The 23,394-nt window shown below is 41.8% G+C and overlaps 2 protein-coding genes across 9 annotated transcripts in view; one reads left to right on the top strand and one right to left on the bottom strand.

Annotated features, from left to right (window-relative positions):
- Positions 1-23,394, top strand: part of LOC306976677 (serine protease 57-like) — a 119,317-nt gene that overhangs the window by 75,988 nt on the left and 19,935 nt on the right. The gene's annotated exons all lie outside the window — the stretch shown is intronic.
- The window catches only part of celf5a (cugbp, Elav-like family member 5a), a 225,780-nt gene that overhangs the window by 3,412 nt on the left and 198,974 nt on the right, over positions 1-23,394 (bottom strand). For 3 of the 8 annotated variants that reach the window (XM_079574687.1, XM_079574688.1, XM_079574683.1), the window contains exons 8-11: positions 6,669-6,884; positions 5,181-5,273; positions 2,684-2,827; positions 357-520 (exon numbers count right to left, since the gene is read on the bottom strand). In XM_079574687.1, coding sequence (XP_079430813.1) covers positions 393-520; positions 2,684-2,827; positions 5,181-5,273; positions 6,669-6,884 — 581 coding nt within the window. In that variant the 3' untranslated portion in view covers positions 357-392. The remainder of the gene's footprint in view (positions 1-356; positions 521-2,683; positions 2,828-5,180; positions 5,274-6,668; positions 6,885-23,394) is intronic. The other 5 variants (XM_079574690.1, XM_079574686.1, XM_079574689.1 and 2 more) reach the window with 3 other exon arrangements.

Below are 23,394 nucleotides of genomic sequence, written 5' to 3' on the forward strand. Positions count from 1 at the left end.
GATGAAATAGCAGCCATTATTGATGTCAGTATTCATTGGGTGTATTTCAAAAGCTCCATTTCTTTAACTGTTATAGTTCAGTATGGCTCTATTATATCCCTCTAATGGTCTGGATAGAGCGAACCTGCACTGCTACTACAATCAATCTTTGTCAATCACTGCAGTGACACATCGTCCAGTAATTAAAACTCCTGCTGTGTGCCACATAAAGCCAGCCCTTATAGTTTGTACAGAGACCGGCGCTATAGAGTGCCTTTAAGGATTTCTGCTCTCACAGTACATTATTTATTTACCATACAACACGAAACTGTCTGCTAAGAAGAAAGCATGTTGTAAACCTTGACAGGGGGGCTCACCTGTGCTGCTGCGGTGAATACTGAAGGTAGGCTGTGTCAGTAAGGGCGGCTGGCATCCTTCGGTCTCTTTAGCTGGACTTTCAATCGCTTCATCCCGATCTGAAAGCCGTTCATGGCTTGAATAGCTGCCTGGGCACTAGCAGGGTTGTCAAAGCTCACAAAACCTGCATTGAAAGAAGTTCAAGTTGTTATACTTTGAGATATTAAATGTATTAATATTTCCTATGAATTCGTGAATGAATGAATGAATGTTTCCAGATGGTTTAGCAAAAGACCTGTCAACAGCAGCAAGATGAACAGAGGAATATTTTCTATTCATTAAAAAAATAACCATTTAATTCGCTAAAGTAGAAAAACTTTAGAGAAATCCTTTATTTTCCATTATTTCAGATTTTAAAACTACTTAGCCTTGGTATTTTTGTGTCATAATTCAAAACAATGTATGTGTCAAAATAACCCTATACACAAGCGTAGTTATATGTAGTTATACAAATTGCCAGCAGAGGGCACACCTCTTCCTCTTTTGTACCATTGATCAGAGCAACAGAGCAAAAATGTAACTTCGGAAATGGTTAGCTATCGGCAAAACATGCTAATCTGCACAAAGAAGATTATATGACCACAAATGGGATCAGAAACTTAAAAACACAGAGGAGGAGTCAGAACTATGTATAAAGTGCATTTATTGGTGTGGAACATAAATGCAAAGGTTCAAAAATACATCAACAGCGTGTACAAGTACCCAAGTGTCAAGACCGTCTCAGAACATTTCCCACGATGCTCCTCTGCTCAGATATGCACTCAAACCTCCTGCTTCTGTCATGTGTAAAAATAAAGGGCTGGGCTCAGTGACCAGAAACTGCAGTGGAGTGTGTGTGGACCGCACTCCCCGGTGTGTGCTGTCATTAGGAGCAGTCGATGACCCATGAACAGCAGCAGGAGGCGTCCACGGCCACCTGGGACCACAAAGTCCACGACTACGATCTGGTCTGAAGTCTAGTCTGAGGACTGGTCTGATACTGGTGTGGACTCTAGTCAACATTTTGGCCTGTTGCGCCGATGTGCCTCTGGTCTGTGGTCTGGCTCTGGTTTGGGGGGTGACTCAGTAGTCCAGTGGCACATCTCACGGCACTGCTACAGATAAAACAGCGGAGATGTGGGCTTAGGCCTCTAAGCCCCTCTCTCAGTCCTGTCACACATTACAAGTGTGCTTTGTCTCATCTTGGCCGTTTCCCTGTCTTATGCACACCATCAATCTGGCTTTATCCCCTCTTTCTCCTCTCTAGATTAATTACACCAGTGCCTGCTGCCTTCCAGGCCTAACATTATGTTGTAAATGCATAGTGTATAAGTCAATACTGCAAATAGGTCTTCTTTCATGAATTTATATGTTATTAAGTCCCCCCGGGGAGACACGACTGGTGATCAATTTTGCCCAGGGTTCTCCGTTTCCCTCAAGTGAAAACAAATGCTGATCCATAATTGGCCTTTGGCTCCCCCCGCCCCATCAGCGCCTGCCTCCTCAAAGTTTGTATAGGGCCCGGGGCGCTGCAGTGCGTGGGCTGACAGAGCTAAATGGGACAGCAGGATAGGGCTGTGTGAATCAGCCGGGGCAGCCAGCCTATTGACAGATATTGGGGTTACAGAGCGGTGATGCTGCTGCTGAGACAGCACCTCCAGGTTTCCAGGTCACACGGCTGCCAAACACAAACAAGGACATGGACTCTCATCCAATGCATCATGGCTCCATTGGCTACAATGTATTCATAGCATTTTTCCCTCCGCGCTCATACCAAAACACAACAGTCATCAAGATGCAAATTCAGGTCAGTCAGTCAGGGTAAGATCATTCGACACAATGTGTGTCTGCGTTCTGTCAAACGTCATCGCTGCCTCTTGTGTAGTTCTCTCTTTCAGACAAAGGCCCCTTGTTTCAAGAGATGTGTAAAAATAAAAAAAAATCACTTCTATTATTGTGATGCTGAAACTTTGCCGTGAGGCTTCACACCTTGGCTGTGAGTTTTTCCGCAACACCCACAACTCTCGGAGTATTTTGGGAAAGTTTACAAAGAGTGTGGAGGGAAAACATAATAATCTTTCAAAGTAACACTTCCAGAACTTTTCCTCATTTAAATAGGCTATGATCACAGCTTCATCACTTAGTATTAGGCTAATCCCCTTGCACTTAAAGACACTTTATGTAAGTTGCAGAAATCGCTTTATTAGATGCATCCTTTCAACAGATTTTTTGCATTCGGTTGACTGTTATATATATTGATATTATACTATTATATATATATATATTGAATGTATTGTGTGTGACTCACCAAAGCACTTGCTCTGGTTGGTGGCACGGTCCATGAACACCTTGGAGGAGATGACGGTGCCAAAGGGCAGGAACATTTGCATGAGCTCGTTGTCTCCAAACTCCTGCGGCAGGTGGTAGATGAAGAGGTTACAGCCCTCGGGACCTGCAGCCGCACCAGCACACACACACAGAGACACACAGAAAAATGTTATTACAAATGTGAGCTGGTTCGGGCTCCGGTCTGGACTCTGGGTCTGGTTCCTGGGCTCTACAAATGTATGCGGAGGCAGGCTGGAGTCATGATGTTATCTACTCACTCTTTTCATGTTGACTTAATTAAGAGGAGGGAGATTTGCACAAAGTCTGTGACATTATCAGTGTCTTTCATCTGCCCACAAACACAGATCAAATAAAAAAGTTTTGCCTTGGTTTGTAAATTCTCTTTGCTCTCTGATAATGCGTCGGAAACTATTATTTAAATCCACAGAGCGAGAGATTGAATGTGAATATGGAAAATGTCACGGACTCAATATAAATGGTACAGAAAGTATAGGAGGTCACTGCAATCATTTCTTATTCATCTCCTCCAATGCAGACAGTACAGGCAGTATTGTAAGAGCTTCATATGTGCCCTTGGAAAAGATACATACCACCTATACAGCCAAACACTGGCTCCTGACACTGCATCGTTGTGAATAGTTCACCGAGCATTACATAGCATGATAAAGATTGAAAAGATTTTGCCAAACGAGACACTGTTTTATCATAAACTGTTTCTACATCTAAAATGGCGCCTGATGAGAGCCACAATCTATTACAATGCTATACCTGAGTCACTTTGGATATCTTCAAATAAGCTGCTCCAATCTCCCATCTACGTTTTCATTATTTTTTCTATCGGGGCCGCACCGCCCGCGATGTCACAGCGTGGATTTGATTATATAAGCACTAACCTTTACATATAAAACAGCAGTGGGCTAGAACTAGTGCACTCCACAGTTGTAAAACAGAGCACTCCCACTAACGCGATTTTATTATGCCTTTTTATCAAGCTATATATTTCTACATGCAACTCTATAGAGCCTTTTAGTGTTTGTAAACAACTCGGTCCCAGCGGAATGAATGGCGCTATAAGCGGAGCCTTTTTTATTTCATATGTGGATTATGCAAATATTTACAGATAAATACACATGTAACTGTATTTTGATCAAGATTCAAGACGGTTTGGGGCAAGTGGCGATTTTTGGTCATTTCCGCACACGTTACATATGGCCTCCCTGCTGCACATCAGCAATGTAAAGAAGCATCTAGTCCTCACTCAGCCAATCAGAAGAGATTACCCCACATCACAGATCCCACAACTGTGGCATTTGACCAATCAAAGACCGGTCGCGCTCTCAACTTCCTGTTTTCTCTGAAGTCTGAAAAAGACCCAAGTCTGGCTAAATTCATGGTACATTTCTTTACATAACTTGAAAACTAACCCTGGTAAGTTGATGAAACTCACATATTTTATTGGTGAATAATTGTGCTAAGTGATGATATATGTGCTGGTTTTGGAGGACACAGTGAAATAAATGAAACTACAGCATGAAATATGCAGGCACCATATTTGATCACTTAAACCTTAAGTTAAACAGGTTTGTCCATATTTGGACATGCCCGTTGCACCTATTATTCATACTTACAGTTTTCTTGACAGAAGAACCAATAAACCCTACGGCTATTATTTTTATGTTGCTCATGGTTATTTGCAGCAACATTTTTAAAAACAAAATATTGGAGGTGATTGGCCCCGCCCACGTCATGTAAATCTCAATCACATGACTCTTGCCTATGACAGGTGTGATCATTCAAACATCAATATGACAAAACACAACGTCTCCTGAATACCAGCACCCCCAGACCTGAAAGTACTTTTTGTATATTTTATATATAAACATTTAAAGGGCAAGGAACCAAATATGGTACCTTCGCTCACCTTGATTTTCTGCATGATAATGAAACATTTTGAAAAATGTTAAACCAGAAATGAACTTGTGTTATGTCCCCCAATAACACTCTTAAACTGAAATGATTTATTTCAAAGTATTTCAATGAGTGCTCTATAATGGGATAACTCTTTAGCCTGCTCAAGGCTATAAAGAGTTAAAACACATTATTACAACAAGCAGAACATCATTGTAACAAAGTTAGAAATAGTACTTTTTCATTTGTTATAAAAAGAAAATGGACTAACATAACCACTTTCTGTGCAGGACAATATGGGAGGGACTTGGAGTAGGTCAATATTGTGTTTTCCCCCACCATTCTATTTAATTGATCTATTATCCTTAATAATGTGCTCATTGAAAAAAAATATTGTTCTCTCTCTCTCTCTTATATGTGCATTACCCAGAATGAAATGTGCACGATGCCAGAGCAATATGTGCCTGGTGCGCTCATCTTCTTTATATACCTATTATGGTCCGATGAGATGTACAGCATGAAGTGTAGAAGTAATAAGGTTCTCTCACCCTCACCTTCTCTCTGTTGCTGCTGCTGGATGACCTGGGGTGGCTGGGGCATCGTTTGACCAATGGGAGTCAGTGTAGTGGCCGGGTAGATGGCTGCACATAAAGAAGCAAAGGGGAGGTGCGAGGAAAAAAAAGGTCAATGGCATGAGTCTGTGATCAGAGCTGCTACGATGCCGTGTTTATCACAATGCATCACAATATACTGTAGATACTCATTACTTTCACCGTATAAATGATTTTGTGGTTTAATATTTTAAAATTGCAATCTGGTAACACCTGGTCCTGGCTCCGAATTAAGAGTCAATCCTCATTTAGTCCTGGTTTAGGCCTTGGTTCAGTCCATAAATTCACAATAAACAGATCAATTAGTATTGGCTGGCGCCTTTTTAAATGTATTTTATTGTTTGTATGTTTGGGAAGAATCAGCTCTTCAATTTAAAAGGCTGCGACTTCCTTCCCTTCACCTGAACTCACCCTCTAAGTTTTACACCTGTTACCAGCAGGTTTAGTCTCTGAAGGAGGTAAAGGTTGTGGTATGTAACATGCACCTGAATTTGTCAAAATGCGTTTTTCATTTTTCCTCACTGCTGTGGAATCTACCGTGCTCTTTACAATGATTTTAGACCTTTCGCTTTTGATCATTTGATGTTTATTTTATCACAATGAGTTCAAATAAAGGTAAGCGGATGTGTATGAGCTGCTATCAAATTTTCAAAGCGCTGTGGCACTTGTTGTTTACCACTGTCCATGGCACAGTTCCTATGGGAGCGGTGTTTCATGGACGGCAGGAGAGTGCTTTTCAATGTTTTTATGACAGTGAGCGTGAGCATCTGCTGCCTCTGAGAGGATAGGTATTTAGTCAATCTGTGAATTTTGTCTCAAACAAATATTATGTACACGCAGTACAAGGAATTTAACCAATTTACAACACGTTTGGAATATTTCTGCTACAGAAAATTTCCAACACAACAGTAGAAATCATGGGGAGGGCTGTGGAGTAAGCATTTGCCCATGTTGGGAATCAGACCCAGGGCTCTCTCTGGTTTATGCTTGAGGCGCCCCAAATAAGGCTTGTTTTATTTTCCCACTCTGAGAAAATACTGTTTGTTTCACTCCTTAGTTTTTCCTTCTGAGGAATCACTCGTTCCGAATCAACAGACTGAGTTTGCCTCAACCAGAGAAAGCACAACAAAACCTAAAGTTGGTGATCTTTTTGATATGAAAGAACTTTTAATGGTTTCATATTGGTTTTTGTAACTACATTTTGCACCGGAAAATAGCATTGTATTTTTACATATTGCCTGACATTTGGGTCCTTTCATAGCAAATGTGCAAAAGGATCAAACCTGTTCCGGGGCACATGTGGTCAGTAACAAAGTAAATATAGCAATAATAGATACAGTTCACTGATAATACACTGATTTCTATATATTTCAATAACTAAACAATCTCCACTTTTCTATTCCAAAAACAATGGACCATATGTACCTGTGTATTGCTGTACCCCAGTGAAGGCCTGCTGCAGGGTGTCAGCAGCTGTGGGACTCTGGGTGGAGTATGGGGACAGCCCGTTGGTGTAGACGGTCTCCACAGCCGGGTGTCCGTTGGGCTGGTGGGGGATCCCTGTGAAGCCGTTGACGATGGGCGTGACGATGCTGGGCACAGCGGAGGTGGTGATGTTGGCTGGTGGAGAACTGAGGCCTGCTGGGGGAAACAATTAAACAGCTCAATCAAGGCACAACTGTTGATAAGGTCAAAGTGCAATTTAAAGCCACACACTGCGGACCATTGCAGGTTATGTGCCGCCATGTTAAAAGAGAAACTAAACCAAGCAATGTTTCTTTTAACCTCTTAAAGGGATATTTCAGGATTTTTGACATAGGTCCTCATTTCTTAGTTATCTAGAGTGTTGTTGATTTCTGGAGATTTGTATTTATTTTTTAATTCATGCAGTCCTTATATTTGAAGAGTTCAGTGGTGCTAGGCTAGTGCTAGGTTAGTCCATGTCTCTGGTATCTAGTAGCCTGCATTAAAACAGATCTGATCCAAGCACAGTGCACCTGAGGCAACTCACTAATAACACCAGACTACCGATATAAATGTCTGTGTTGACTCATCTGAATTGAATCATTTTTGAAATATAACCATTTAGCATTTAAAAGAACTTATATTTGAGCAGCATCAGCTTCCTGGTTGTAAGCTACGCAGCGGCGGAGTGATCTGCTAGGTTACCGGATCTACAGTAGTTTATTTACCTGCGGCCGGCATTACTACACGTGGAATTCACAAAGGAGCTTTCTACAAATCAGATATGGTAACGTTTGGAGGTCTACCCCATGATTTTGAAGAGGTTTTTAATGCAGGCTACTAGTTACCATAGACATGCGCTAGCCTAGCACTAGCCTAGCACCACTTAACTCTTCGAATATAAGGACTGCATGAATTAAAACAAATATATACTGTACCTCCAGAAATCAACAACACTCTGGATAACTAGGAAATGGGTTATGTCAAAAATCCTGAAATATCCCTTTTACCCCCATCTGAACCGAGCACATTTTCTCCAATTTCTCCCAAATCAAAAAGTTTGACAAAAGAGCAAAAGAGCACGAAAAGCATGCCGGAAAAACAGTGACACAATCAAAAAAGCGACATATACACGACTAAAGAGTGATGAAAAAGCAGCAAAGAGAAAAGAGAAAAAACGGGACAAAAATGCGCTAAATAACTGACGTTGACGCGAAAAAAAAAAAAAAGATGAAAAAGCAACAAAAATTCTTCAAAATGTGATTTAAAAAAGCAGCGACAATGTGACAAAAAAGACACAATCAATTCTGTCGGTCTTAGCTTTCAAATGAGGCACTTCACCCGGCCTACAGGCTATAAACTCCAGTCGAGAAGCTTTTAGATTTGGGTAAAACTGGAGACAATGCGCTCGGTTAATGCGAGGGGAAGAGGTTAAGGCATTTATCGCAAATAAAATCAATGCTTGCATTCTATTCTATTTACTGGGTCAAATGTTACACAGTGTGGCTTTAAATTACAAGGAACACAATCATAACAACACTACACACATGCAGAAAATAAATCAAAAGTGGTATTGCAAAAGTGCCATAGACAGAAACACCACTCAAATGCAGCTGTACAGTGGGCTGTACAGTGGTTCACCTGTTGGGTTCGCACCACCTGAGCCAGCCAGTGCCACCCACGTGCCTATAGCCAATTTAACACTGTCCTGTTCTGTTCTTGCACCACCTTCGATTGAGACAGGAGGAACACGCTCAAGAAATGCTGACAGTTGTCTAGCTGTCACAATCCAGCCCTTGTCCAACTCATTCAAAACTTTACACTTGTCCATCTTTTCAGATTTTTTTTTTGTCTCACGTCAATGTTTGCTGCCTCCTACATCTTAATAAGACAAAGACTGTATCCGCTTCATTGTGTCTATAATGTTTAATCTTGTCAGTGTCCGTTTACCCAATAATGCCGCTGATTTAATTTGTAATTTGTATCTATAAAACATCCATGAAATTTAACAAGGGTCACTTCTGGATGCGGGACATTTGCTGGGTAAGATTGGATGTGTGAATAAAGTAACCGTTCCCTATAAGACAGGCGGGCTTTCTTATTGTGTATACAGAGTAAATAGTGGCACAGCAGCCTGCATAAACAGATCCAAACACACACACACACACACACACACACACACACGCACACACTGGGAGTGGAGGAGCACGCAGGAGCCGGTGACCGCGAGCCACACTGCATCTCCTCTCTAATGCAAGGACACGGCTGCGACGCCAGTCTGTCACATATCCGCCGTTTGTCGTGACACATCCTGCAGGAGAGCTGGGAAGTCAACGTGTGAAAAATGAGCCTGTCTGTAGTGTTTGTGCGATACCCTGCTGGCTCCAACTGCTCAAGATGATGAAACCGCTATGCAACTTCTGAGGGCAAGAAAAAGGGAAGGGAAAAAAAAATAAAAAGAAATATGTGGAGTAGATAGAGGGAGATTACAGAGGGAGATGTGCTTGGATGAGCAGGTGGCAAAAACACAAAGATGCCTCTTACTTTTATACATAATTTAAAAAGACAAAATAACCGCTGGCAGCTTGACAAATGGCTGGGTCATAACATATATAGCGTGCGTTTGAAAGGCAGCTGTGAGGAGGCTGCATGAGTGGCATCGAAATTGGACGCTCCCTGTCCTCTCTCATTCAATGCATTTTAAAAGGCTCTTCTTTTAGAAAGTGTTTCCAATTATGCCAGGCGACGTCAAAGTACCCATTCTGGGCCCAGTCCTCGCCTTGTGATGGTCTCTGTAAAAGGGGCTGCTCCGTGGCAAAGCATCCGGAGCCGCTTGAAGTACAGCTCCCCTGAGGACCACCTCTCAATCTAGAAACCCTGCGCTCTGATTGGACGGGAAAAAGCCCGGGTTGTCACGGAAACCCTCTGGCGTGCCATATCTCTGCAATCTGGCGTCTTAGCGAAGAACCCCCCCCCCCCCCCTTCTGAGAGACAAACCACATTGGTAAACAGTCACACATAGAGCATATACATAACGCTTAGGCTTATGCTAATGCCTGTGTAAATATGCTACATGCATCACACGCTGCAGACGCCCACCTCTGAGCGAAAACACCTACACATCCATATGGAAAGGCTCTCTTTTCCATCCCTGTCTACTCCTTCCTACATCCTAGCTCCTGCTCCCTCTTCTTCAGTGTTTAAATCATGTGTAGACTGAAAGTTTACAGGTCACTGCAGTCGCCGATGAGAGCCGCAGAGTTTGCGTGACAAAGCATTCAGGTGTATTCAACCTTTAACCTGTTCAGCAAATCAAACTTTATTCGCCATAACGCCCTTTTCATACTACAAGAATGCAACCCATGTGCAATAGGCTATCTTCATCATTTCACCAAAACTGTAAATCCATTGTTATTTCTTCAATATGAACTTAACAAATTTTCTTTGTTGTTTTTTCCCCCCTATTGATTTTGTTGTTTTTTGGATTGGATAGTTATAATCTCCTCCAACTAACATGAAGAATAGTGAACAGGCACATGATGCTGAGTAAGCCCCCAAGGCCATAATATTAAATACAAATAATTGGCAGAAATGTAATTAAATGAATGAAAAAACAAATCCTTGATGACTCCCACTTAGTCCTTTCACTGTCCAAACGTTCCCATGTGTCGAAGGATGCAATACCACCTACACATATGTAAATGCTTGTGTTAATCTCTTTCCTTCCTCCTGCCGACTCTGCTTCAATATTTAAGTCACATGTTCACTGAAAGACTACGGTAGTTTTCAATCTCGAAGCACAAATGTCTGTATCATGCAAACTGTTTACTCGGTATGACGTGATTGCTTATATTCTCTCTATCGTTTAACCTGTTTTCAGCTTTTTTTCAGATGATGACAGGAACATCATAGTGAATTATGATTGTTGATTTTACAAACCGTATCAAGTGTGCCAAACTCAAACCCCTTCTTAAACTATATTGGCTTTAAGGTTGCAGTGGAGACTGGGATGTCGCCCGCAGCGAGTTGAGTCAGTTGTTCCCGACCTTTTTTCCTTGACCCCCCCCCCCCCCCCCCATTGTGCTTGTTGGAATCAGGACCCGTCCGAAAAAGCAGCTCTCACAAATATATCAAGACACAAAAATAACGGTAAACGGTAAAATAATGGGGGGAAAAAGATGCCAAAATCAAAGAATGCCACAGTTCAGATTGTGTGGAACAGCATCTCAAATGTTTCTTGGGACAATGGACCTTAATTACTTACTCTCCATCAGTGTGACGTTATACAATAAATTCATTATGTCAATGCGTAAACCCACAGTGATTGTTTCCATGGACAATTGTGCACGTTTAAGGTTAGTTCATTATCAAGAACTTCAAAACATTCTCATGGACCCCCTACGTACGGCTCGAGACCGCAGTTTGAGAATAGTGGGTGTTGAGTATAATGCTAAATCAGCAAATACAGATAAATCTTTATCGTGGACTATTATTCCTTGACTGCCGCCCACTATCCAAAGGCATGTGTGGGTGAACTGGATGAACTAATAGCATCTACTAATCCATATGGAAATGCTCCCTTTGATCCATGTCTCCTAGTTCCTTCCTACAGCCTCCTCAGCCTCAGTATTTAAGTCATGAGTAGTCTGACAGTCAAGTGTGGCGACCGGGGGAATTGGCCAGGTCCGGTGAGAGCTGTTGTGTCTTTTGCACTGATTTTCTTTTTCCTTTTTTCCCACTTCTTCTTCTCCTCTCCGAGCCTCCCCACGATTGCTTGTTTCCTATGGAGCGGTGATGAATTAGAGCGCAGCTCCAGCCCATTCTCCTACCGGGACCCTGGAGACTTGCCGCTCCCATTTGGAGGGCCAGAGACAGCCAGTCGGGCCGGGCCACACGCACTCCACTGTACCGCCAGATAATGCACCCTCTCCATCATCAAGCAAATTCATTTCCCAGGTTTTTACGGTATACTCCAAGAGCGGGGAGGAGCGTGGTTATATATGTGTGCCTATAAGGTTGGGATAGTGATAGTCGGCGTGGGACGAAGGTGCTGCAGAAGAGGAGCCCGTACGTCCAGGGTCAACACTTGGAACATGACATCTGCAGTAAAAGCAGGGAGGGGAACAGGAGAAGGGAACAGATTGGGGCCACCAAGTCCAACCAGCAAGATGTACAGTTATGGAGCAATAAAAGATTTAGGAAGATGCTACTGAGGGCTTATAGCGGATGAGTGATATTGTGATTATGTTCTTGAGATGCACCGATCAAGCTTTTTTTTGCTACTGATACTGGGGTTTGAGTATCTGCCAATATCCCATATTTACCAATACCAAGAGACTGAAGTGTCTTTCTCCGTGTGAAAAAGTTAATTGACTCTGCTCCATTGTAAGATCAATAAAGTCATTTTGTTGTCATGGAACAGATCAATTATCAATTATATCTATTGACAAACTCTTGGATGAACATTTAACAAAGATCACTGGATTTTTCCACTATTCTTGGGTATATGGTTGCATTAATATAAACAACTCACATTAAGTGATCTGATCATTACAAATAATACAGTTATTTCTTAAACTAAAATACAAACACTTGGCTTCAGCAATAGACGATTTTATCCAGGTTTTTACAATGACGTACAGCATGCCCATATTCACTTAGTTTTAGATGGTGAAAGTTGTTTTTAAGGCGTTCAGAGACAAAACTGGTATCGGTTCAGTACTGGATATTTGTAGCCGATACCTGATATCGTATTTTTTTTCCAGTACTGGCTCCGGTATCCGATACCAGTATCAGATCGGTGCATCCCTAATTATGTCAATTCACCATCTGGTCTTTACATTCTAACCTGCCTCATGTCCATAGTTGCTGGAATATGTTTTAGCTGAAGGCCATATGAAAAACAAAACACTACAATATTTCAATTTTGTTTTGGTACAATGAAAATCCTGCTGAGTAGAAGGAGGCCAATTGGTAAAGCACTACCTCCAGGCGCTATCAAACACAATGGCTGTTATTACTGAAAAATATAATAGAAAAAACTGTGCAATCAGGGCCGCATCAGTGGTTCAGCAAAGCGCCGCCTCTGTGCAGTTTCCAGACAATCAACCCCTCTATCAAACAAAAGACACAATAATATTAAAGAAAATTGCAATCAAGATGAAGCTTAAAGTCGACCACAAACTGCTTTACAAACTTTGACCTAGTGTACTGCGCCAACACCGAGATTACAAAGCAGAGGAAATTGGCGCGCATGTGTCAGGCCTCAGATTTCCCCCCTCGCACTAGAAAAATGGGATACGCTGTAACTTGGAGCACTGAATCGTATCAAAACACACAAAAAACACAATTGCGGTGTCCTACATTTTCACCGGGAATCGTGTTGTATAAAGCAAAGACAATAAGTACCACTATGCTCAATAAAGCAGTGATTACATGAGCAGGCAATTTCACTGACCGTCATCTGTCACAATGGAGCGGCTGTGTTCCCCCCGTATCAACCGGAACCATGCAATTGGAGGAACGCTTTCTACTCCTGCTTTGCCCAACGACAAGATAACAAGACAATTTCATTTTGCACCTTAGCAGTGGACATGCGGCCCAGGCATTGTGCAAAATTGTATTCATGGTGTGTTTACAGTTCGCATGTATAAGCAGGAGAGAGGCAGGATACATACGGCTGTCATTGTTGAGTATATGGCATTATAATAATGACATGTCGACACTGGCTTGGCTGAATGTGAAGCTAAAAGTGCGCTCTCAGTTTTATATAACCACTACTTGATCAAAATGACTCTGAGTACCATTTCTGACCACTCAACCCACTTCTACAGTGAACAATGTCATGTTGTTTACAGTGGCTTGGCTGAATGTGTAAACACAGGTTTAGCGATTATTATTATTATTTTTTTGGTTGATCAGCTCAAATCTATGAATATGTTTAGTGTATTTTGTTTCTTAAGACTAAATACTTTCCTCCTTTTATTTCATAATAATCCAAACTGATACTTTCACCAAGATTTTCCCGGGGACAATTCGGGCTGGACCAATCACAGCACAGCTAAAACCAAAACATAAAAAATATCAACTGTAACACATAGGTTTTTTTTCCCCCCCCCCCCTACTTTGCTTCTGTTATTGAGAGACAAGAGAAAGTGGCTGCTCCGAAAGCTCTTCTACAAAAACAACATTTTTCACCGTGCTCCTGAATTTTGGATCTACAGCTGTCTGCACTTGTACTGAAGAAAATGAACAGGTACGCGCTCACAATTCGGTGATTGTTTACTCTGCACCTGTAAGCTCTGCCCTTGAAGCGAAAGCTCTATGGGCCAGGACCAAACTGACTTAAAAATGTACACGGAGTAAAGTCTAGCAAGCTAGCCAGGATAACTTTATTGGCCCCAAAGGAAATTCTGGTTTGAGCAGAAGCATTATCACACATTCTAATACAATATTTAAAAGTAACAATACACTTAATTGGGTACAGTTTTTGGCCAGCGTACTCGCTTCTGTTGGAAGGCAATAAAAACATGTAGTTGACTGCGTGGCTTGGCTGAATGCGTGGCTACAATTGCGTATCCACTTTTAGCACGCTCTCAGCCATCCTTTCAGCATCCTTATTACTATAATAAACAAGAATTACCTCTAAACAAGTGTGTATGTATATTTATGTGCAATACGTATTTTATGCTATAGACATTTTTATCTCCCACAGCTGTTTTTTAAGAGGGAAACTGTTGATTTGCTCGCTGCCGTGATTGCCTGGCGTAAGAAGTCTTTCCAAGTATTTATTATGCTAATTATACATTCAAATCAAGCAGAAACGCTGTGCCCATAGCAAGGAGTGCAGTCATTACCGGCGCGAGGACCGTCTTCCACTACAGCGAGAAAAAAACACTCCAAACAGATGCTTTCATCACGCTGATTTAAATGTGGTGCGTTTAAGCTCAAAGATATGTCACTCGGCGCCTTAAAAGTGAATAGTAAATGGAGATGTGGGAGATGGACAGCTCTGTGTCGCCTCAACACTGGTTTCATGATGCTAAATGTTTTATACATGGCCAAATGAAATGTTACAAAGGTAGCACCCTGGCCTGCCCCAATCTTTAAAGTGCATATGACATATTAGACACATTATTTGCTAAAACATAGTTAACACAATTACGTTTAAGATTTTGCTGAAGATTGTACCCAGCTGTCTTTAGTTTGACCATTTTTGTGATGTTTGTAGTTCCACTTCCTTATTGGACACCAACAGGAAGTGACATATATGAAGGCAAACAATTTTTAAACTGTTGCCGTGCCAACCATGTTAAAGGAACAGGCCACAGTTTTTCCATACTGAGAAATGCTCTTACCTGAGCTTAGACGAGTTGATGTGTACCTGTCTTGTCTTTGTGTGTGCGCTCAGTCACGCACAACGACCAAAGATGTTGTTAGCATTTAGCCTCTCCCAGTATATTGCTGTAGCTCCAAACAGGGGTGAAGTTGGAAGCGACCACGCTCTTCCACGGGCACGCACAGAAAAGAGACAGGTACGTATCAACTCGTCTAAGCTCAGGTAAGAACATATCTCAGTATGGAAAAACGGTGGCCTGTTCCTTTAAGTCAATGAGAAATGAATGAGTCAAACTGCTATGGAATGCTACCTTTATATATGGCGCTTCCTGTCAGCAGCTTAAAAATGTAAATAGAATTTTCTGTCCAACATTTCTTCATCAAAATTGCTGCTTCACTGAAATAAAATGATAATTATGCAACTGATGAACTTGCAACTGATGTTATGCTTCTAAATAAGTAACATTTTCATTTGCATTAAAACCTGTCATATGCACGTTAAACAAAATTTCATTTGAGAATTGACCACTTTGATATACATTCAGAAATACAATTTTAATTTCACTTATGACCATTTTCTCATATTTGAGATATTTTGAGTAAATTTAGCCCCTGAAAATTAGAAAGATAATTTTTCCACTTTCCAAATATGCAGGTCCACTGTTTAAGTACAGTTCAAGTGAGAAGGAATCAGAATCCATGAATGCAATTAATTTTCACCTTTCCAATTGCAAAACAAATTTAGTCCTGCTTTACCTGCCCATATCCTCAAACCTATCATTGCAAGTTAGTTTTTACATCTTTCTTTCATAAAGATACTACAGTAAAATAAAACTTAGGCCCAATTTATTTAAAATAAACAGGACATTTCAGTGATAGTCTTTAATTACAGTTAAAGGCACATGGGTGAATGTGAAGTGCCGACCTATAGTGCTAAATGGAGAAACTTTCCAGTCTGCTGCGCCCTTACAGTGCAGAGAGTGGGGCCCTGGAGGCTCATGTACATACAATACACTGACCACGGCACTGACTCGCTCCCTCAGCAGACCATGCAGGTGCTCAGCCCACTCACCTCACACACAGCCTGGCAACGGGCCCAAAACTTATCTTGACACTCACAATAGAGGTATTTTTAGAAGTGAAGGTCAACCAATGCATTTAAGACTCTTTCAGGTGTTCAGCTCAATACGCAGCAATCTTGTTCCATCAGGCAGGGGTCTGACTCAGTCTTCGAGAAAATCTTTGGGCCTTTTTTTGTAGATTTTGGGGCTTTTGTGCAAGAAATAGTATATGACAAACATACTTATAGGTAAATCGGAGGTTTGTATTTACTCCGAATCAATGCTTTTATGTTTATATGGATACTGTTCAAGATGAATGCCACCTAAAGGGCCTATCTCACTGGAGAGAGTTGTAGAGACGTTGCGGAGACTGCCGTGACTGGCAGTCTCCGCAACGTCTCCGGACTGATTGCGCGCACACAAAGCGCCTATCTCACCCTCCTGGAGACTAGCGCTGCTGGTCACGAAGATGTCTCTGATACGTCCCCTGGCAAGAAGTCAAGTCTCCAGGTTGTATATGATGACAAACAGGTTCGACTTCAGCGGAGTCTCTGCATGGTCTCCAAGAGGTCTCAGTGGTCTCAAGCAGCTGTGGCAATGTTGCCGAGACCCGTCAATGCCAAGGAGATCTCAAAGAGTCGCATGGAGTCTCTTTGAGATCTCCTTGGAATCGGACAGGTCTCGGAGACATTGCGGGGTCTCACCGAAACGTCTCACAGGTTGAGGACAACAAATAGCAATCGCGAGACAACTGCATGAGACCACGTAGACCTCTCTGAGATCTCTTGGAGACCTCTCCGAGACCATGTGGAGACCTCCTGGAGACCATGAAGAGACCATCGAACCTGTTTGTTTTCACCAGGACCACCTAGAGACATGCCTTATCTGCAGGGGACGTCTTGGAGACATTTCCGTGACCAGCAGCAACTCAAGTCTACAACTAGTCTTCAACTAGTCTCCAGGCCGGTGAGATAGGCCCTTTATGCACACTGCCAAGAAGACTGCAACCCAGAAGCTATAAAGAAAACTAATCAATATTTATTTAATTACCTGTTAATAACAATCTGTTGCATAGTTGTATGCAGTATACAGCACTAATGGTGTAGAATGTCTGTAAAGGATAAAAGACAAAAAATGTAAATAAACTAAATTACTAAATAAACAATTACTGCTTCTAAATTTACATTACAACTATTTCTCCACCTGCCTCTCTAGCACGACAAATACTTGCACTAAACTCTTAACGCAATTAAGATGATAATGGTTCCTAATAATATATTCCGAAAAAAAAGATAAAAGAAACGGCAAAACTCACTACCATCATTGACATCTTTGTTCTTTTACGTGAACAGACTACTTTGTTTTTTATTAAGAAATGTTCGTTATCTCCAGAACACGTGTCTCCCGTGTAAGTCGTGACACTTGGACAGGTGCGAACACGCAGAGAGATCAGGGTGTCACGCAGCTCATTAAACCCCGCTGCTGTTCGTCTCCATGGAAGTGTTCTGCACCGGTGATGTAACCATGCAGGCGTCCAGGGACACGAGAGGCATCTGCACTAGATTCCTCTAATATCTACTTGTGCATGTACAGCTCCGGCTTTGATTGCGCACTCGGAACAAAGCACCCTTGACGCGCCGTGTGGCAGGATGTACGCTTCGATGTTCGCTCTTTCCCCCCTCTCGCTGTGTCTTCAGCTGTTTTCCTACGCTTTGTTTAACTTTTATTTCTCAGCCAGTGCTCAGGGTGCGGCACCTGCTGAACATTATTTTCCAAAAGGATCATCATGTGTCATTGTAAGGATACATAGTCTAATCAGCCGCGCCATCTGGCAAACGGCGCATGCCCCATCAAGCTGGAATGTGTTGCATCTGTTGATCAAATGGATGTCTCATTGTTTTTGGAGTGAACACCCTTAACCTCTGGGCCTCGGCATCATAAAACCAGAGTGTGACAGTGTTGAGAAGAGCCAGGCACTGGCCAGAATCTGGGTTTGCGTTCAGGGCAAGGACCACCAATACTGGAAAACATGGGACCAGTAATGCAGCATGTTGGGACATGGAAATAAATACCAGAGAGTTTACCTGATCTTTTGTTTTACAATCAAGTGAACATTTAAAATAGTTGCAACCTCATTCCTAACTTACGTACCTAACGTGTTTCTAATCTTCATTCACAAGGATGAGTTTATTAGCATGTTTCACAACTTTATAAACTGTCACGGTAAAGTAAATAACAACGACCAGCAGCATGCTAGTTCCCAAAAGATAAAAGACTTTAACAAGGACAGGACTAATTTTAGTCCAGTAATGAGAAAATAAAACTCAAGTATAACAATGGATGAACACACTATTATCTTACTGCACACAAGAGAAATTCTGCATCTTCTCAAAGGAAAATCAAGTGGCTTTGAACAGCCATGGACACCTCTGGAAGACATTTTGACATGAATGGACTTTCATGACTGGCTTAAAGGGGCTAGATGCAAGTTCGCCATTTTATACTCACTACTGCCACCTCAGGTCACATGTGTAACTGAACCTTCTATATTAAGCTCGTGCATGACAGCAATTCGGACCCAAATTAACACCATTTTGAGTGACAGTGCAGGATTTTAGAGGCAGTTGTGGTGAATAAGTCTGGGCTCATTCTACACCTTAAGACATTGTTGGAACATGCAGGGGGAGGAAAATACATAATTTTGACATTTTTAAACTCCGTATAGTCTCTTTAAAGAGGGGGTATTATGCTTTTTTTCAATCACATAGCACCAGTCTAGAGCACACTACAATGATGACGAAACCTTCTGTTGGCCTTTAAATGCAATAAATTAAAATAACTGCCTTGTATAAAATTGCTCTCTCAAAATGGCTGTAGCAAATGGCTTGAAATAGGCCTCTGTCTCTTTAAGAACCTCTGACCCTTTCCGACACGCCCCCTCCACACGCTGTCTGTGGCATCATCACAACACTCACTCGTTGTCTCCACACGTATCCAAACTACGATAGATTTTCGGTGCATTTAAATTTTTATTGTTGGAAAGGAGCTACGCGTTATCCCTATTTGAACAATGGCCACACAGGTGGACAATGGCTATTCGAGGTTACCCCCGTTACTACAGCTCATTGTTGATGAAAAGTCTGCAACAAACCAAATGTGCAAAGCCAGGCTCAGTGTGTGATCATCGTAAAGGCTGCTTCAAGTAGTTCCCTGCTTTATTGACGTTATTAGTGCATAATATGCTGCCTGTATTCAGTGAATTTTCCACGTTAGCCGTTAGCACCTCGCGGCTAGCTTGTTAGCTCCGGGAGAAAGCCACTCGGCTATGACCCATTGTAGATGAAATGTGAGCAATAAACTACAAAATCAACAAGACAGGCTCCGTGTGTGATCATTGTTAAACGGTTCTTTATGTGTGTGGTGGTTTTATTGACTTTATTTGTGCATATTTCTCGTTTTCACATTATGACTCGAGGTTTAGCTTAGCACTAGCTTTCTCCGGAGGCTCTGTGCGTCCTTAAGGCCCTAAGACATTTCCAGCGCAGAACCAGACACTGAAATAAGTGTTCTTGTCACCGGTTTTAATCCTGGGTGTTTAGGGAACAGAAACACAGATGTGTGTCTTTGTAAAAGTCTCAGAGCTGCTGTAGCTCCGGTTCACAACACATGAAGCTAATCCTCCATGATGACTCTGACTGTTTAGATCTTGGGGCTGGACATGCGGGGAGGGGGTTCTGCTGAGGAGCAGTGGTTGGTTACTCGGCTGGTGTCGAAAGCTCGGAGGCGTCTCCGGGAGGTGGAGGCGTTCCGAGGAGGAGCAAACCTATCCCTAAAATGGCTGCCATCAGAGTTTTTACAAATTACTCAAAAATACGTGAATGTGCCAAGGCAACACTTCAGGCATGTTTTTAATGAGGGAATGACATAATAACATGATGTAAAGCTTGAAAAAGTCAATTTTGCATAATACCCCCCCTTTAAGTATTCTTTTAGTTGTTATTGTTTGCAGTGATCTTTTTGTTATTTTTATGTTTTTTTCTTGTGTAATGCGTAGAGAGGGGGAGTTCTTTTTCCGGTCATTACCGAAAGGACAAAATTGCAGATACATGGGGTCAAAATGGAGAGAAGGGTGAGGAGCTCAGTCCTCCGGGCGCGTCCCACTGGGAGGAGTTCCCGGGAAAAACCTAGGACACGCAACGCAGGAGGGACTGTGTCCCTGAGCTGGCCTTGGGCCGCCTCGGGATCCCCCTCAGATGAGCTGGAGGAAGTGTGTGTGGAGGTCTGAGAATCTCGGCTCAGACTGCTGCCTCTGTAACCCGGCCCCAGATAAATGTGGAAGAAAATGGATGGATGGATGAATATACAGAAATAAAGAAAAAACATATATTATCTATCATGCATAATATATAATATCTATCAAGTCTAATAGATAAAGACTTTAAACAAAGCTATTTGCTGTTCATCCCAAATATCACATACATGTCTACTGAGAATGTGAAAGCAAAAGACTGCAACAGATTCCAAACCAGCTAATCAAAATTTGTAAACGGGGTGCTGAATGGCTGTTCAGTGCAACAATAAGAGTTGGTCATGACACATAATATGGTTTAAGTGGGGAAAAAAGGTTTTAAAACAAATGTTTTTAAACCTTGTGTACCCTGGCTAAGTTATATAGAACAGCGTTGTGTTTCATTAGCAGAACAGAAGCTCAAGTCTGCAACTGTTGACAAAAAATGTGTATGTAAAAAAAAAATCATCACTATGATATGAGTCAATTGTTTCTATAAACGGTATTTGCATTAAAATAGCCATCTTCGATATTGTTTTGAGTTTAATATTTCTTCACACCCCAGTGCTAACCTAGCTGAGGTTACGCTCATCCTTTCAATAAAAGATTAACGCTATATATTCACCTGAAGATGAAGCAGGGCTAACCCAGAGCAGCAGCTTTATGCTAATCAAAAGTGCTATATGCTATTCAGAAAGAATGGCTTATTGCTCTCACTTTGAAAGGAAAGGGGACATTAAACTTTCTACCTTGACATTGCTGCCAAATATGAGGATTTATGGATTTATTTGAAGCTATTATTTGCTTAATGAGACATCTTAATGCATAAATTAAGGCTCTCAAGATGCACTCCTCCGCTCAACTCGTCGACCCTAAAACAGATTCTGATATCACATTGAATTATTTCACCCATTCGCGGAACATCCCTCAGTCTCTCAGTTGTGTCAGTCTACTGGCCTACTTATACACACAGCCTTGCCAGTAATGTTATGTATTCCTCCGATGAACTCAGAATAAGTCAAAGGCACAGACGTAGAAAAGGCAGCGAAAGAGCAAACTCAATGTGGAGATTAATGAGAACGTTGTTCGAATGTTGTTTCATTCATGTTACTTTAATGGAATAAAAATCTCATATGTTCAACTGTGCAGCGTGCTGTAAGGAATATATGTACATGCTTTATTATAGAAGTGCAACAATCTATGATTTATAGCAGCCAATGGATTTTTTAGAGGTCATTGTTTTCTGCAAAGTCTGGCACATTAATTTTATTTCAATAATTACATTGCTGTATATAAGGACATAGCCATAAGAAATCTTTTTTCCACAGTTAGACCTTTCGGAATATAGTATAATTGGATTCTAAAAGACCTTCAACTGTCTGCAGACATTTATTGTCTATAAAGTTTAATGCAACATAGACAGGTCTAAGCACTTGTCCCCTTTTAGTCCAGTTTCTGCTCAGAAGTCCACACTGACTGACCTTGAAAACAGAGGTACATCCTGTTAACGTAACAAACACCTCCACTGTACACACACTGGCACGGTGCAGTTGCACCGTCTTTCATCAGCACTATTGTGTGGTAAAAACAGGTATGCGCGGCAAAGCCGACAATGAATATTGCCATGCTGTCAGTGCCTTAGCCATCAAAATAAGATGCTTCTCAGCAAGACTGAGCCCCACTTTTAATCACTGTTTCTGATTGATTATCCCCGCCCAAAAGTGCACACTTTGCACTGAAAACATCACAGTGAATATTTGACAAATGGGTGTCTTCTCGGGATATATTGCCTGAAGTGATTGTAGATGTTGCGTGCACTGTCATCAGGCTGTATGCACACGTCCCTTCAGCTGGAGGTGCACATATGTTTAATAAAAGCTTTTATTTCTCCTGCTTGCCGAGCAGGCCGGACTGGATGAATGGATGTCTGTAAAGAATAAAGAGACACAGGTCCAAAGTGGCAAATAAAAGCACCCCGTCGCTGTGTGCATTTGTGTGTGTGGATGAAAGCTGAGAGAAGATTTTTCTTGCTCACACAAAGCACAGAGCAGAGAAAATGTGATATAGTGCGGCAAAGCTGCAGCTGAAGCTGATGATGGATATGAAGAAAAACTCAAATGGGCCTTGTTGCACTGATGGCAGTTCTCTCTTACAACGATTGGTTTAAAGTTACCAAAGTCATCACCTTAAAAACTCAATAGTGCAGTGTTGACAAAGTGTGTGAGCGCAGCACAACAAAGACTGGATACTGTATTATTTATTTCAGCCCGAGCTTTTGTTCACTGGAAATCTTGAAGTTTCCACTGTCTCAAGGAAAATCAAGTGGTGCTGAATAAGCAGATGCTATGCAGTGAGTAGGTGTTTCAAAGTCCTTCTCCCTGTGTAACGTATCTGCATAGGGGCTGTTTGTTATGGAAAACAAAGCCAACTGCATGCAGATCATGCGCAGGCGCTTCAAAGCACAAGGTCAAAATACTATGGGGAAATTAGCGCCTTATCTGTAAACTCACTTATTGATATTCCTTATTCCACCGCAACTATTCCCCAAATTTCCTGCTCTCACAAACAACTTAAACATGCAAATCCACTCAATGTGTTTTTCATCTCTGCCTCTTTTCCTCCACTGGAATAATTTTGGATTATAGAGCCATGTGGGCACTGCCTTTCGGCCTTCCCACGGCTTTTGCACACACACACTTATTTATACAGGCGTGATCAAAAATACAAACTGATCTTCAACAATAGCGCTGCACAAACACGCCACATTTACACACATGCTGAGCGCTGGAAAAAAACAGTCTTCCAACACACTCCACGGTCTCATTCCCGAGGTGCAACCGGTCCCATCTAAACCTACAGACAATTTATTCTATATTAGTAACTGGCAGTAATAGCGTTGACTGTCTCCATTTTCCCTGGCGTGGTGCATCATTCCTGTTTCTTCTACATGAGTGTTTAAACTAGCTGTACTACGTGACTACACATTCTGCCAAATTGCAAT

Source organism: Gobius niger (assembly GCF_951799975.1).
Source record: "Gobius niger genome assembly, chromosome: 17".
NCBI lineage: Eukaryota > Metazoa > Chordata > Actinopteri > Gobiiformes > Gobiidae > Gobius > Gobius niger.